Here is a 15,722-nt window from a genome sequence, read left to right as displayed (position 1 = left end):
TTTGGCTTTATTTCGGGTTAGAAAAATATTTAATCCTATTTGCAAGACTGGGAATCGAACCCAAGTGAACTGTGTACAAGCCAATCGACTTACCAACCACGCATCGTAAAAATTGTTATATTAAATTGGTTTTGTTTCTGTACGAATTGTTAGCTGGTTTTTTTTATATTTTTACATTGGTGCGAAGTGTGTGCATCTTCAACGATGTTTGAAGGCGGAAAAGGGATAGTCTTAATTTCTGATAGACAACTATGTAACATAAAGTGGAAATATAAGTTGGCAGGCTCTCCGTAACGCAAATATATTATTCGAACAATAATGTTCACAATTGGTTTTCGATGTGAGCGTATGCACAAACGAAAAGGAACAAAATGCCATTTTCGTGACAGATCATATTTTAGACAAGTTACCTCTTTTCCATGTGAGAACGATACTTTACCCCTATATACATATGTAGTTGCAAATATAAGTTACCTTGTTTTTTTCTCTTCTTTTCCACAGGTCGAACAACGCGATGTCCCTGGCATCGACTGTGCACATCTGGCGATGGACACCGAGGAAGGTGTCGAAGTTGTCTGGAACGAAGTACAGTTTTCCGAGAGGAAGAATTTCAAATCTCAAGAAGAAAAAATACAATTAGTATTCGAAAACCTAACTCAGTTAGAGCATCCAAATATAGTCAAATTTCATCGTTATTGGACGGATACGCATAACGATAAACCTAGGGTATGTTCTGTTCAGTAAGGTATGCGGTAAAAAATGTTGATTTTTGAAAAGTACTGGATAGAACACGTTATATAAAAACATGCGAATTTTTTGTTGCTTACAAATAATGTAAGTAATAAACGATTTCAAAGACTGATTCACACAACTTCTGACAGTTTTACATCGGTTAGTTAACTGGGTTATAAAAATTTTGGGGTATTTTTGCGTTTTCGTCTTTTGCATGAACTGTTTTACTTTAATTACCATATAGTTACTCAATTTTTCAAAAAGCATTTGGATTTGGACTCAGAGAATATTGAAAGTGTTGGAGTTCTCTGGTATCACATGTATCAAAAATACCTTCAATCAATTCAACCTTTTCGTCCGTGAACAGTCAGCTCGTCAATCGCAGGGCTCTTTCGAATGAATCTGAGTACTCCTGCTTCTAGCTTGCCTTTACGCGTTCTGCCGTTTTAATTGTTCTAAGCTACTGACTCAAGTAACGATAAAACATATTTCCTTTAGTTCTTTTTCGCTGAACTTTAGAGTTCTTTAAATCGATTTTTCTGATTCAGTAAACATTTAATTAAAAAAAATAGTTTATTTACTGCAACCCGAAACAAAGTTCTGCATAACGAATGTCTTTATTCAGAAGGGTAAATCCAAAAACGAACAAATTATGCCCCAATCTTTCCATCGGTTTTTTCATAAGTTCACCAATAATTTCTCGTATTTTCAATGTTGCAATGTAAACAGAAAACATGTTGACGAATGAAAAGACATTTTAGTATTAAATACTAGATGTTATCACCATCCCCGTAAAATTCTTTTTTACCGCATACGCTTGACGATTTCCCAAACCACCAATTGAACTCTCGAATTCCAGGTAATATTTATAACGGAATATATGTCCTCTGGTTCCCTGAAACAGTTTCTCAAACGTACCAAGAAAAACGTTAAGAAACTACCACTGCAAGCATGGAAGCGGTGGTGTACTCAAATTTTATCAGCACTTAGGTGAGGCACCAGCCCGGGGAACCCGGCCGCAAACACACTTTTCACCCCTTTTAATTTTCTCTATTTCTTCTACTATTTCACTCTCTCCTACGGCAGTTATTTGCATTCCTGTTCGCCGCCAGTAATTCACGGCAACTTAACCTGTGATACAATATTTATTCAACATAATGGTCTAGTTAAAATTGGTAGTGTAGCTCCAGATGCCATTCATCATCATGTAAAAACGTGTAGGGAAAATATGAAAAATATGCATTTTTTAGCACCAGAGTATGGATGTAAGTTACTGGTTCCGAGGGGTTCCGTACACTGCTTTAATTGCGATTTGTTCTTTTCACCTATATTTAGCAGCCGCATCGACGACCGCCATCGATATCTACTCGTTTGGCATTTGCGCGCTGGAGATGGCGGCACTGGAAATCCAAGGGAACGGAGATTCGGGTACGCTAGTCACAGAAGAGCAAATCAAACGCACTGTCGAGAGTCTTGAAGATGCCCAGCAGAAAGACTTCATCATCAAGTGCCTCAGTCATGACCCTGCCAAAAGGCCTACCGCTAGGGAATTACTATTTCACACGCTACTATTCGAGGTGCATCCGCTGAAGCTGCTAGCCGCCCACTGTCTGGTGAACACCTCATGTAAGTCGGTACATCTAACTTCCACTCGGTTGCAGCGTACGGAACAGGCAACCAGGCGTATGAATTTGTTGTGCAAGAAGAACACCTACCCTCTAATTACATAGCAATGTAGTGCAAATTTTGATTTGGTAATAAGATTATCACGGATCTGCTGAACAAACTCTAGAGTTTTTGACATATAACACAGATATTACCGTGCTGGTGTTATAAACATCAGAATGTACTTTTAAATCCTAAATTCAGCTTGATAAGATAGAAATCTCGCATTTCAATAATAGCGGATCGATTGTTTTTATGGTCTATTTAATTGATATGACACGGCACGTTAGCTTCAAGGTGCCACGATTATGTGAAACTTATTCATTTTGAAAACAAAATGCAATTTGAGTGCAAGATAAACTTTGCAGCTATACCTTCTGTCGTCCTTGAACGTATTCCAAAAGTTAAAATCAAAAACTTTAGGATATAAAAGTCCTTTCTTTCATATCCTGAAGTTTTATAACTCTTTTTGTCGAATAATGTTATTGAAAAAGACATCGTGATTTTTGTTTTATTTGGTACAAATTTCCATATGTTCGTAAAAAAGTGTTAAAAATTTAATACGTCTTAGAATCGTGGTAAAAAGACGAAACAACGGACGTACTCTATGCCGTAGCACGTGGTGGTACGAATATCGACAGCCATAAACAATCTAGCTAACTTGTAAAAGCCAGCGAGCATGACTTCCAGCAAAAAAAAAATTGGCGCAATTTGATTTCGATTAATCAAATATTGTTGCGCTTTGTAAGTAGCGTACAAATAACCTTATCAAATTTATCTTGTAATGTGCAGAAAATTTCAGAAAGCATAGAATGTCATAGAAAGCATAGTAATGTCCAGAAAACAAAGAAAGCATCAATTGATATGGTGGTTTCACAATCTATAATAATGATTAATATTGTAGGTTTTGCAACCACTCTTCGAAAGATTCTTCTGAGTCTTTCTTAGCTGCAGGGTGAGGCTTGTAGCCAAAAGTCATATTGCGCTACTGCTAGGAAGTCATCCGAATTTCAAATATGGTTTTTTAATTTTAATTTTAATTAAAATATCTCCCAATTCGCCACCAGCTTCAAACGCTGTTCGACAAAAGGAGTTGTATAGTTACTGACGTTGTATTGATAAATATTTTATGAAATACTGCTGTGGCAGCTCATTAAAACATTGAATCAAATTAAATCCATATTAGTGTAGTACGACTCCCTTGTACTACTCGTTATTCTCAATCAAGCACCGTCGAACCAAAGTAAGTAACGTAGAAAAGAACAACAAACAAAACAAGAATTCATCGTCTACGTCCGCAGCCTGTTCCGCAAAACTAGGAAACACAATGAAAAGAAATTAATGCACTTATTCGATTGCTTCATCAATATTAATCTCAACTTGATTCTTTTCTCACACTGCTCGCCCCGCCACTCTTTGTTATTGGATGGATGAAAATTAACCTGCCCATACGATTGATCGATTACACTGTGATCCTTACCTACCAACGAACGGGCTAACACACAATCAATCTGTCGGTGACCACGGCGGGCGCTTATCATCAAACCATCTCCGTTGCCTCTACTACACGTGCCATACCTTTTCTGGTTCAAAAAAAAAACAACATCAACTAAACTAAAACTACAGCGAACTACGACGAAATGTTGCAGAAGCTGAACAAATCGGACATCGTGTACGCCGAAGTACGGGCGGTCGAGTTTCACCTGGGCGATGTCCCCGGAACGGAAAAGCTGGAGAAGTTCGTAGAAGATGTGAAGTAAGTAGTGCGTGTGCATTGTGTGAATTCTGTCGAAACAGTAGGATTAAATTGTTTTTTTTTCTTTTCTACTTCTAGATATGGCATTTATCCACTGACTGCCTTTTCGGCACAAAAACCACCCGCTTCCCGACCACGAGCAATATCGCCCGAGACTGCAGAATCGGTAAAATCCGCCACGCCAGAGCCGTTAGATATTGAAACTAGGAGAGTTGTGAATATGATATGTAGTGTTAAGCCGCGAGAAGAAAATTGTGAATTATTTGTGAGTATATCTTGATTCCCTTTGTCATCTGTGGAGGTCACATGAACATATGAATGGCAGGCGTCCAAAAGGGGCTAACCCATATTTTTCCGAAATCGACATTTTTGCATTTTTGATAGTTCTAAGTAATCCACGTGTACTGCCTTTTAAGAATTTTGAAAATAATTTTTAAATTTTTTGCGATTAGCAGTCAAAGTGGACCATGGAGGTAACTTTAATACTAGCTGGCGTCCTAAAGGGGCTAACCCTACATTGAGTCTTATAGAAATTCAAGTTTTCTCGTTCGTTTTCCGGGGTTTTAAGAAAAAATAGTCAATCGATACACAATTCCATATCAACATTTGAATAGGGCTAATAAGATTTGTAAACAAACATTTGTTTTGCTGATTTCTCTTAATTTGTTATAATTTCAACACAAAAGACATTTGAAATCGATTCTACAAAGGGTAAAGATGTTGATTCATGTGTATCTTTTATGAAATTCAACTCGACAGCGGAATAATGAGCGAAATAAGTTTATTTACAAAAATCTCATTAGCCCTTTTAAAGAATTGATATTGAATTGGTAAATTTTGTGTTGTAGCTCACATATCGGTGAACTCGATATAATACTGTTTTTAGTTGGATTGCATTGTACGTTGACGTTTCGGCCCACACAGTCGTTCCTGAAAGTAAGGGCCGCTCATACACTTGCTATGTATGGCTATTTTCTAACTAATATATATTTCTTGCATAAATGTATATTATTGAGCATATTTTTTTGAAAATTCCAGTGAAGGTGTCATGTCACTACATTGCAAGTTCACTGAGCAATAGGGGATTACGAGAAAAACGGTACATTGTGGCCGGAAAGTTAAAAAACGTGGAATCAATTATTATCTTTCGTTATAAAGTTATGGTGTCTTCGGAAGAGTTGCTGTATGGCACTTAGCGCTTTATTTCGTTGAATCACACTAGTTTGGAATTCAGTCGCTGGGGCGGCGCTGTTATCAAGAATATGTTCAGAAGATATGTTTAAAATGATAGCACCTACAACTTTCTCGAAGACACCATCTTTCTATCTCGTTCCATTAAAAAGTTGATAACAGCGCCGAGAGACTGAATTCCGAACTAATATGAAATGATCAAATGAAGCGCTAGATGTCACACAACAACTTTGGCAAAGATACCATAACTGTAAAACGAAAGAGAAGGAAAGGATGTGTGAATTGCGGGTTAGCCCCTTTTGGACTCTAGGAACCCATGCCCCCCCCCCAATTACGAAAATACTTGTGAATTGAAAAGTAGTACATGCAATGATCTTATTTTTTCTTGACAACATGGGTCAATGAACTACTAATAAAATAATGTATTTTTACATTAAAAATAGTGTTAATTTGGAAATGCGGAAGTTTTTTTTTCCATTTTCTGTAAAAAATGCAAAATGTGGGTTAGCCCCTTTTGGACGCCGGCCATTCATATTATCTCTCCCTCCCCTCCACTAGCGCGTAACGACATTTTTTTAATCTTTTGTTACGTTACGTTCTAGCTAACTCCATATCCCCCACATACCGCACAATGTAACGGCTCTACATCATTTGGCATAATGGCCATATGGCATAATTTGAGCTATACTATACTGGAATGTATAAATGAGATTTTTCTCCTTTTAGCACTGAGATAGTTCGTGCCTAATAAACAGAATAATCTATTAAGCCAAATTCACATCTTTCTGATGCAATTTAATGACAGTTCAGTACCGTGCACGGGCACCAATATTGTTTCATATCTTATGATAAACATGTGTAAAGGGCATATCGCAAATGAGAGCATCTCTGTGTTTACTTTCTCTTCCGTCAATAACTATGCCGCTTTTACGTTTGTTTCATAACTCTTAGCATAATATGCTTGACGACATCAGTATCTTTCGATATTTATTGAAACAATATTGGAATGTTTTATGATGACGCCGTAATAATCGAAAGAGAAAGTAAACACAGAGAGACTCTCATTTGCGATATGCCCTTTTCACATGTTTATCGAGATATTTTCTAATGTTTGTATGTATGTGATTTATGAACTCCCAAACGGCTTAACCAATTGCCGTAAAAATTTATACATAGTAGGCATTTGTGATAGAGCGTGTTTGTGTGCTATTGGTTGGATGGGTATTAGCTAGTATTTTATATGCGAGAATTCACACTTGTACGGCACAGTGAAGTACTCGCATTTTCAAGTGTATGGCGGTACTGAACCGACACTGAAACGGATAGGTGTAAATAGTGCCTTATGTGTTGTTGATCATTGCCTGCTACTGATTACATTTCGAGTGAATACTTTTTGTCGGGAATTTTGCCATTTAACATGTTCCAGATGTAATAAAGTACCTAGAACACCTGAATGCTCTCCAACTGATTTTAATTGCGTAATTTACACGAAAAAAGAATAATGATCGTTAAATAAATTTGGATGGAACAATCCGGCATTTAGTAAGCAGTGTTCAGTATATCGGGGACTGCTAAAATCCAAAAAAGCAGCATTTTGTCCAGTGCATACCAAATATCAAAAGGGACGCTGTCTGAAATATTACATTTAAATACAGCCATATTACTGTGATATCTGGGATTTCATAAAAAAACAGGTCTTCACTTTATGACGGCCGTTCACTAAAAGAGACCTTCTTTAATTCGCATATGAACTATATAGTAATTTCTATACACTCCTACACTACATATGGCGGTTATCTAATGACATTTCTCAATCTCAGAGGGTTCGGACCGACTGATCGAATATGTCGACTCCTACAACTCTTCACCCTTTAGTTCTTGTTATGCATTTAGAAAGCCAAATTATTATTCATGACCAAACTAGCTTATTACTAATTCAATATTAAAAATTAATTCGAAAGTTCAAAAGACCAATAACAAATCTCGAACACACTAATTATGAATGTAATCTTCGCAGCGGTTGATTTTCTTAGTTCTTGTAGATCTCCTTATCGTGGGCCTAGAAACACCTCCAATCCGGACCTCTTGATGTATTCCAGATTGTAATTGGTTCAGATCTTGCATCCGATGATCTATACATAAAGAGTCCTCCGTTCCACCTGGTTGGGAAAACCCACCAAATAGGAATGAATCTGATGCGGACCCGTAAAAATCATCCTGCGAGCTTTCTCGTTCAGAATCAATTTCTGATTTATGATGCTGTTGTGGCTCGTTCATCTCGTTAATGCTGTGGATTGATAGACGGGCAGGCGACACTCGGTCCAAAAGTAATCTGGTACGTGGACGACGAGTTTCTTTCGCCAAACGTAACTGCTCTCTTTGTGCTGTAAAGGTCCGGCCGCCAAGTGAAACCTTTTTGAAGAAAATGGCGATTCCTGTCAACACTACCAAAAGTCTCACATGGCAAATTCCGGTCCCTATAGTTACACCAAAAAAACAACAGCAACAAAAATCAGCAAACGTGCTTTTATCCAGATTCCAACAAAATAGTCACGGCAAAAAACCTGCCGTGCTCTGCTTGGATAAAACAATCGTAAAGAAATCGAATAAAAATTGGGTTCAGCTTCAAGAAATCGACTAAACAAAAACCCACAGTTCCGTAAAAGAAAATGGCTCTTCGCACACAAAAAAAACGGATTCTTGGAATTTGCTTGATTAAAAATTACGTGGATTGATATAATCGGCGTCTAGCGAGAACTTTATCCCGGACAGCATTCCAGCTAAAACTCTTCTCCGTTTTCACTAACTTTTTCACTTGAAAGTAAAAAACTTATTCCACTCGTCGCCACTGTGATATCTGGGATTTCATAAAAAGCAGGTCTTCACTTTATGACGGTCATTCACTAAAAGAGACCTTCTTTAATTCGCATTCGAACTATATAGCAATTTCTATACACTCCTACACTACATATGACGGTTATCTAATGACACTTCTCAATCTCAGAGGGTTCGGACCGACTGATCGAATATGTCGACTCCTACAATTACATCTACTAATTTTGTTGTAATGCGACATCATGTAGAAAAAATTCGAATGTACAAGCTTATTATAAAATTTCAGACCATGAGACGATTTCAATTTTGCTGGCTAACGAACCAAGCCATGGGAATGAAAAAATTAAAATTGAATGATGGAAAAAATATTCGAAACAAGCCATGTCACAACTTGTTTCTGGAAACCTGGATTTCATAGAATTGAACGGGAATTTAGATAACAAGGCAGTTGTTCTAATTAACGTGTTTACTAGTTTCTGAAAAGTATATTAATTTGGAAGGAATTTTGTAGAGCTAATAATGAACGTGTTTAGAATGGGCACACACACGAAAAAAACCAAATATAAACATCCAAACGAAGATCGATCAACATCAAAATAACAGCAAAGAATTATGGAAAATCCTGAAGAAATAATAAAACTTTAAAGCTGCTCGCAGTCCTTAACTTTTAACGATGTAGAAGAGCAATCTAAACCAACAATAGCTGAAAAATTGAACAGTTATTTCGTTAACACAGTACAATTGACCAACCAATGTAATGAACTGGTCAGTGAACCTGTGGAAATAACACAGTCGATTGATAATAACTGTAGATTTAATGAATTTTACTCAATCACTTTTGAACATTTTTCTTAAATTCGTTTATTTGGCACGGCTCAAGGCGTTAGCTTCACGGAGCCGTGGGCTTTTAATATATTTACATGATGTAAACAATAAAAATAATGAACAATTAATACTAAGAACGATCCCGTACGCGCGACTTTCCATTGCCACAAATTTGGCAACTGTTTGTGGCTCAGGGCATGAAATTGGAGACTGAGTGTTGGTATTTCTTTCTGTAGATAAGCTTTTCTTAGCAGTTTCTGGGCAGGGTTGTCCGTAATGTGCCGTTTGTTCACAGAACTGGCACGTGTTAGTTTGTCCTTGATATGTACATAGAGTTCGCTGTATAATGGTATCACCTCCTTCTGTTGCGTACTGCAGGGTAAGGTAGGAGGGGATGGGTTTGTCTACCCGCATTCTCACCACAAAAACACCATTTGAAATACCTGGAAAGTAGCTCCTCCACGTATCCTCCGTAATGGATTCCACTTCTCCGAAATACGACATGAATCTTTCAATGGCCAATGGCTTTGCACTTTGCGACGGTGAATATGAAGTTAAGTATTTGTAAGACAATCTAACCGGAGAAAAATGTATATTTCAATATCCCTGAAGGACTTCAGGTCTAAAGAACTGACACAAATTGGTTGAACAGATATTTCACATCAATAATACAATGTGGTATTATTGATGTGAAATATAACAATATAAGAGTAACAATGTTATTGTTGAGTTGAGATTTGCGTTTGGAAAGCCAGCTTTAAATTTTTTTGATGTCAAATGTTTTTAATATGCATGACACATCCGATCTTCTTTCATCTCGTATTTTTTTAGTGAAGTCTCTGGTGCTTATAGTTTTAAACTATGATTTTCAAAGAAAAAGATCCATGTATTTTTTCCAATTACTACCAAATCTCTACATTTCGTGCATTTCTCTAACATTGTGTGCAAGGAGTTTTTATTCTCAGGTGATACGATCCTCAAAAACGCCGGTTGGTGTTGGTTTTAGAAACGACAGCTAATAACATTGTTTACTAGTTCTCTCCACATGTTTGCTTGGATTGCAGTGGGTAAACAAAGTTGTTAGCTGTCATTTTTCTTCCCCGCGGTCTGCTGCGCGCTTACCTCACTCCTCACCTAGTTACTGGCAAAGACGAATCACCTTAGAATTCTAAGCACCTTGATTGTGCGTTTATACGCATTACATTAAAAATTGCGTTTCCAAACTCAAGTCTCATCTCAGCTAATTTCTATCTCTTTCTTCGCGTTCTTCCAATTTTCACTTTGTGCCGGGCAGGCACGTGCATATATAAACTCTCCCAAAAAGACCTACCTGGTGGTAAATTGGATGTCGAACAAGATTTCCCATTTAAAACCATATACATTGAACACGGTCAAACCATATGTGGTGTTGTTTCGGATCAAAGATAATCCGCTAATGATTGCAAAGGAACTGGCTCAAAAAGATTCAGTCGTGACAGATATCTCACAAGTTCGACCAGATAGACTTAGATTTATGATATTCTATATAGGGTGATGAGCCCATTCTCGCCATGTTTCTATTATCACCCACCCATTTGAAGCCGTTGGTTAGAGTAGTGTCTGCCATCTTTGTTTAACGCATTGAGTCAAATGGTAGCGCAACAATAGGAGCACTCGATTCAAGTTTTCGTTGCGCTCAAAACCGAGAATTCCATTGTTTTCAGCGCATTTGTGTTATTATATTGCTTCTTGACAACGAAGCAAAGCTGTTGATATCAATTTTTACGCATTCCATTGATTGTAGGCCGAGAAATTAATGAATTAGTGAGGCATCCTACATTGTATGTTGAAAATAGGCACTTTATCCTAAAGCAAGTAAATGAAGTTACTGGTGAAAAACCGTATACATTCCCGCTCACAAAGTTAAGTGCGACGGTGTAATCACTGATTCGAGTTTGTCATGCGTGGGTCTATTGAAGCACGGGGTGGCTTTTTCATGGACCGCTTGTGAGCAAAGATTTTGAATCGTAATCGAATTGGATGGGAATATATAGGTATCTCTTTTAAAACTTGTGTCGGGTGACCTTTAGAGAGACTGCCTTGCGTTTAATTACGTCTTCTTCGGCAAGAATTGTCTACCTGTTCGGCTGTCTGTGCAAATGGGCCATTGTAGTAGTAAGGTTCGGAGTGACAATTGCGCAGAAAACCATGAGAATAATTCTTGCATAGGGAGTGCTTAAGAGTGTGCCTATTGCGGGGAGAGTCCACATGGCCTATTACCATGTCCCGCTAGACAATTACAGAAATACTAAAAAAGAGCTTCGTAACTCACCACCACAAATCATTATGCTCTCTTGACTCTGGTGTGGCTCTGGTGAGCCCCATATAGGGATATCTTTTACTGCTTAGCTTAGGTAGACTGCCCGTAGTTGCACTTCGTGATTACCTATATGATATATATCAGGCAAATGAGATTCTTGTAAAAGCTTCAATTTTTCCCTTGAGAGACTGTCAAATATACCAGCTCGAGGAAGCTCTAACAGCTCCTGGTCTTTAGGAATCATATATTGGCTCAAATGGCACGGTCCCCGTATGTGGTCTGGATTTGTTCTTTGCCGAGTATTATCATCATTTCCTGAGCGGAAGGAAAGGAGAAGGAGGAGGGTGGAAATAGAATTGGAAGTTTGGGAAAAATAACTGCACAAAAACAAACAGCTGGTAAATTAAACTCACAAGTAGTTCAAATGGAATCAGTCCTTGAAACACGGCGGCCGAAAACTCGAAATCGCAATTGTGCTACTGCTGGGCAGTTGCATATCAGATGATGTGAGGTTCCGCAGTCAAATTTACAAAGATCACTTGAAAATGACTCAGCGCGTAAGAGATTTTTCGAAATCACGGTTGTTCTAGAAACGCCTTTGTTTGGTAACAAGTTGGTAGATTTCTCCAATAACTGCGATGCTCGGACGAAGCCCAGCACGTCCCTCCATCAGAGAGCCGTCAATATAACATGCCACTTTCGTTTGTTGTTGTCTCTCCATGTAGCCAGACAACCACTCCTTTCGGGAGTGAATTTTAGAATATCCTGTAAGGAAAACTATATGTGCATGTAATATCGTTGGAAGCAATTTTTTTTTCTCCCCATGTAACCATTTGTGACCATAGTCGTGTATGACTGGAAGATCGATATGGTTATTTTATGTGGATTAACTGACAATTTAATTTGTCGATCAACGGTGCATTCTCTACATTGTTTGCCTATTAATAAGTTCAAGGATGTTTAACGTTTTGTGAAACTTAAAAATATTATAAACAAGTTTTTTTTATACTAATCAAGTTATAACTTTTGAACTATTGGCAAACAAGATTAGAGAGAATGATTAGAGTTGAACACTTTTTTCGAATTTCTATCAATCAGTTCAATTAGGAGAAACTAATATATTTAAAGTGTACATAACGCTTCAAAGGTATATCAAATTGAGACCTGTGTCAGAAAATTTCTGCCTAGAAACAGGTTGCGGCAGAGAGTTGGACATTTTTTTTAAATAGCCAGGGCGGGATAACAGCTCTGTGTTCATCTAATTTCCAGTCTAACTGCAAATTGTTATGGATACGGCAAACACATTCAGACTCACTTTAATGTAAATGCCAAGGTACGAGGAAATAGAAGTGAACGAGTTGACTGACGAGTTGGCGAACAGCAACGCGTTTCAAAGATCCCCCGTAATGCAGAATTTGGACCTAACCGCCTTTTACCTTAATGAAAAGTTCGATGAAAGCAAGGAATAAAGGGCATTTTGATGCCATAGCACCACATTCTCAATCCCTAACGTAAACCGCAACTAAAAATAATAACTGATTTATTAACATGCAATTGCTTACTCAGAGCATTACAGGTCAAGTTAGGAAAAACTCAAAATAGTGTCTGCAAGTGATGCTATCAAGTGAGGGAGACATCCAGACACATGCTAAACGATTTCCCAGCCCTTACTAGAACCGGAATGAGGTCAGCGATCTTTGGAAATGGATTTGGAGAGCATAGATATTAGGGTTCCTTGGGTACCGTAACTTGGTGGATGACTAATCATTATCGAATGTTGGGATTCGCGCTCTATGTAGAAACGAAATGATTGGGGTTTCCGCCCCGTGTACTTAACAGTAACACAAAATAATTGAACATTCCGAATTCAACAAGATTTTCCTGCATGGCTAAACATCTCGAATAGTGTTCCACATCATGCGACATTCAATTATTTAATTCTAACAAACTTACAAAAAAAAGTCAAAGAAACTGGAACATTTATTCTTTACTAGTTCTGAAAATATGCGTCTTTCGTTCACTTTAAAATTGCTACTTTTATCGATGCAATTCATTGTGCAGTCAGTGTTCGTATGGATCCTCTATCTATTTTAGCCAAACCATATCCAAACCAAACCATTAACGTAACTCACATTATCTTTTGCAGATGACAATACTATTAAGGATGGAAGATAAGATGAATCGACAGTTAACATGTCCCATCTCGCCGGACGATTCAGCCGTCGCGCTTTCGCATGAACTAGTACATTTAGGATTTATTCATGAAGTAAGGCGAAGTCTAAACCGAGAACCTAATTAAAACGCACACACGTACACCTTTTACACTATTCTTCCTTTTTTTACTCGTAGACGGATCGTGAAAAGCTAGCAACAATGATCGAGGACACACTTAGGAATAAACAACAGCAACTGCTGGGTGCGGCGGCAAAAATGCAATCGGCGGCAGCCCAAGCCGGTGAGAGGCTAGTAGCCTCCGACGGTAGTGGCATATCCGGGTCGGACACGATGGCGTCCAACAGCAATCATCTTCACCATCATGTTCCTGTAAATTCGGCCAGTTAGTAACTCTTCATTCTACTACTCCAAACCTGTCGCTCAAATAGTTGTCGTGTGTTTTGTCATGTTTTATAATTTTCGTTGTCGTCTGTTGCGCCCATGTTTTTTTCTTTTGTCTTTTCTATGTATCATTTTTATCGGTTCCCGTTCCTGTACGATTTTTTCCAGTTGTGTTCTAATTGACTCCGGCTCAGCCACCTGCAATAGCTAGTAGTACTGCCAGCACATCCCAAATGCTAATACTATCTAGAGCGCCCTGATCGGCACATTTGCTCATGCTGCAACGGCCCGCTGCGCACGTAAAACCAGTGATCGAGAACATGCTATCAGCACACAGTTTGGATGGTATCGCATATTAATCTATGCTTACCATATGCAAATTCCCGAGTGTGAAATAATGCTAACACGTTGCTGTCGCTTGGTGGCGCGCCCCGTACGTCGACCAAGTAGCTATGATTTTTATTGAAATGAAGAATAAATATTATCGAGCCACACGAAACGATTCCCAGAGATTCACTGCGACCAATAATTGTGTGAGAATAAGTAAAAGTATCTATTGGCATTGACTATGCATATCAGAACAGAGAAAAGTTGTAAAAAAGGCATATTTTCAATATAATGAAATACAGCAAATGCGGCGAGAAAAGCGATAGACGAAAAGAAAGACATGCAGAAGAAATATACACGATTATATTTATATTTTTTAAATTTCGTCTCTTTTATTACTACTCAATTTGGTTCTGGTTCACCTGCGTTAAGTGTAATTTTGGTTTGGGCATTTTTATGTGTTTCTGTTGATTTTCTACAGTGTTCACGAAACCCCTGAGAAACACGTTGTTACACATAATTGGTTGCATGTTTTCTTTTCAGCAAATTGAATAACTAGAAGGGTTTTGCCTGGTTTACCTATAACAACAATTTGCATTCGCAATGAACAAGTGTCGTGTACGCACCGGCCAAATGGAACACTAAACCACTATATTTTTACCCCACAGGTCTGGAACGTGGCTGGAAGGTAGCGGATACGGATTCGCTACTAGTCACAATGCCGGTCATTATGGAAACATCCGGTATTAGTGTAAATAGCTTAGATGCGGCTCTGTTTGCTAGCTTGGACGATGCCGAGGAAGCTCGTGAACAGCATGACGAGGAACTCGAAGCATTGGAAGCGGCAACGGCCGAAGAGGATGATGACGAACGGTGCCCCGAGCCAACGCTGGACTACGAAGGCAGCAATGTCGTATTTGTGATGCATCCCACGCATCGATCACTAACCTCAAGAAGCACTTCCATTATCCCGGAAGCCGAGCTGTGTCCTAGTGAGACGATTGAATCGTACGAGGCTACTGAGTAATGATCACAGGGCGTAATAGTTCTGAGAGCACTCCTACCACGTAAGCATTATTTCTATTTTGTTGTACATTATTGAAATGCGACAAAAATATCAATTGAATTGCTATGTAATTACATAAAACAACAATTAAATGGGATAAACCGCTGACATACGTACACACTTAATCATGCCACTGAAGGAAGTAAATAGACGACAGTAAACGGAAATGATCTTTATTGTTTTTGTAAACAAGTAAAGAATTAACAAAGTAAAACACCGCTTGTGGTTTTGTTTGTTGTGCTTTAGAATTCTATTTCTTTCAGAATTCTTAAACAATAGCCACACACACACAAAATTGACAAACCTTAGGGAACTCATATAACGAAAAAATGAACCTCTAATCAATCATCATAGTCAATCGTCTCAGTCGGATCAGAAGCAAAACTTATTCTCGTGTAATTACTAATAATGTCTAATCAAAGTCATCATCAGCATTAAAATAGCAGTGCAGCCATTTTAACAGAAAATAA

The 15,722-nt window shown here is 38.2% G+C and overlaps 1 protein-coding gene across 4 annotated transcripts in view; it reads left to right on the top strand.

Annotated features, from left to right (window-relative positions):
* The window catches only part of LOC131681951 (nuclear receptor-binding protein homolog), a 211,927-nt gene extending 196,567 nt beyond the window's left edge, over positions 1 to 15,360 (top strand). For 3 of the 4 annotated variants that reach the window (XM_058963063.1, XM_058963062.1, XM_058963064.1), the window contains 9 exons: positions 502 to 726; positions 1,592 to 1,722; positions 1,819 to 1,997; positions 2,068 to 2,358; positions 4,024 to 4,153; positions 4,232 to 4,418; positions 13,450 to 13,569; positions 13,653 to 13,860; positions 14,855 to 15,360. In XM_058963063.1, coding sequence (XP_058819046.1) covers positions 502 to 726; positions 1,592 to 1,722; positions 1,819 to 1,997; positions 2,068 to 2,358; positions 4,024 to 4,153; positions 4,232 to 4,418; positions 13,450 to 13,569; positions 13,653 to 13,860; positions 14,855 to 15,213 — 1,830 coding nt within the window. In that variant the 3' untranslated portion in view covers positions 15,214 to 15,360. Of the gene's footprint in view, positions 1 to 501; positions 727 to 1,591; positions 1,723 to 1,818; positions 1,998 to 2,067; positions 2,359 to 4,023; positions 4,154 to 4,231; positions 4,419 to 13,449; positions 13,570 to 13,652; positions 13,861 to 14,027; positions 14,568 to 14,854 lie in introns of those variants that run through there. The other variant, XM_058963065.1, reaches the window with a different exon arrangement.
* Positions 15,361 to 15,722: the final 362 nt, after the last annotated feature.

The sequence above is a fragment of the Topomyia yanbarensis genome, chromosome 2 (assembly GCF_030247195.1).
Source record: "Topomyia yanbarensis strain Yona2022 chromosome 2, ASM3024719v1, whole genome shotgun sequence".
NCBI classification, from domain to species: Eukaryota; Metazoa; Arthropoda; class Insecta; order Diptera; family Culicidae; genus Topomyia; species Topomyia yanbarensis.
The sequence above is the reverse complement of the archived record's forward strand: the minus strand, read 5'-3'. Positions and strand labels throughout refer to the sequence as shown.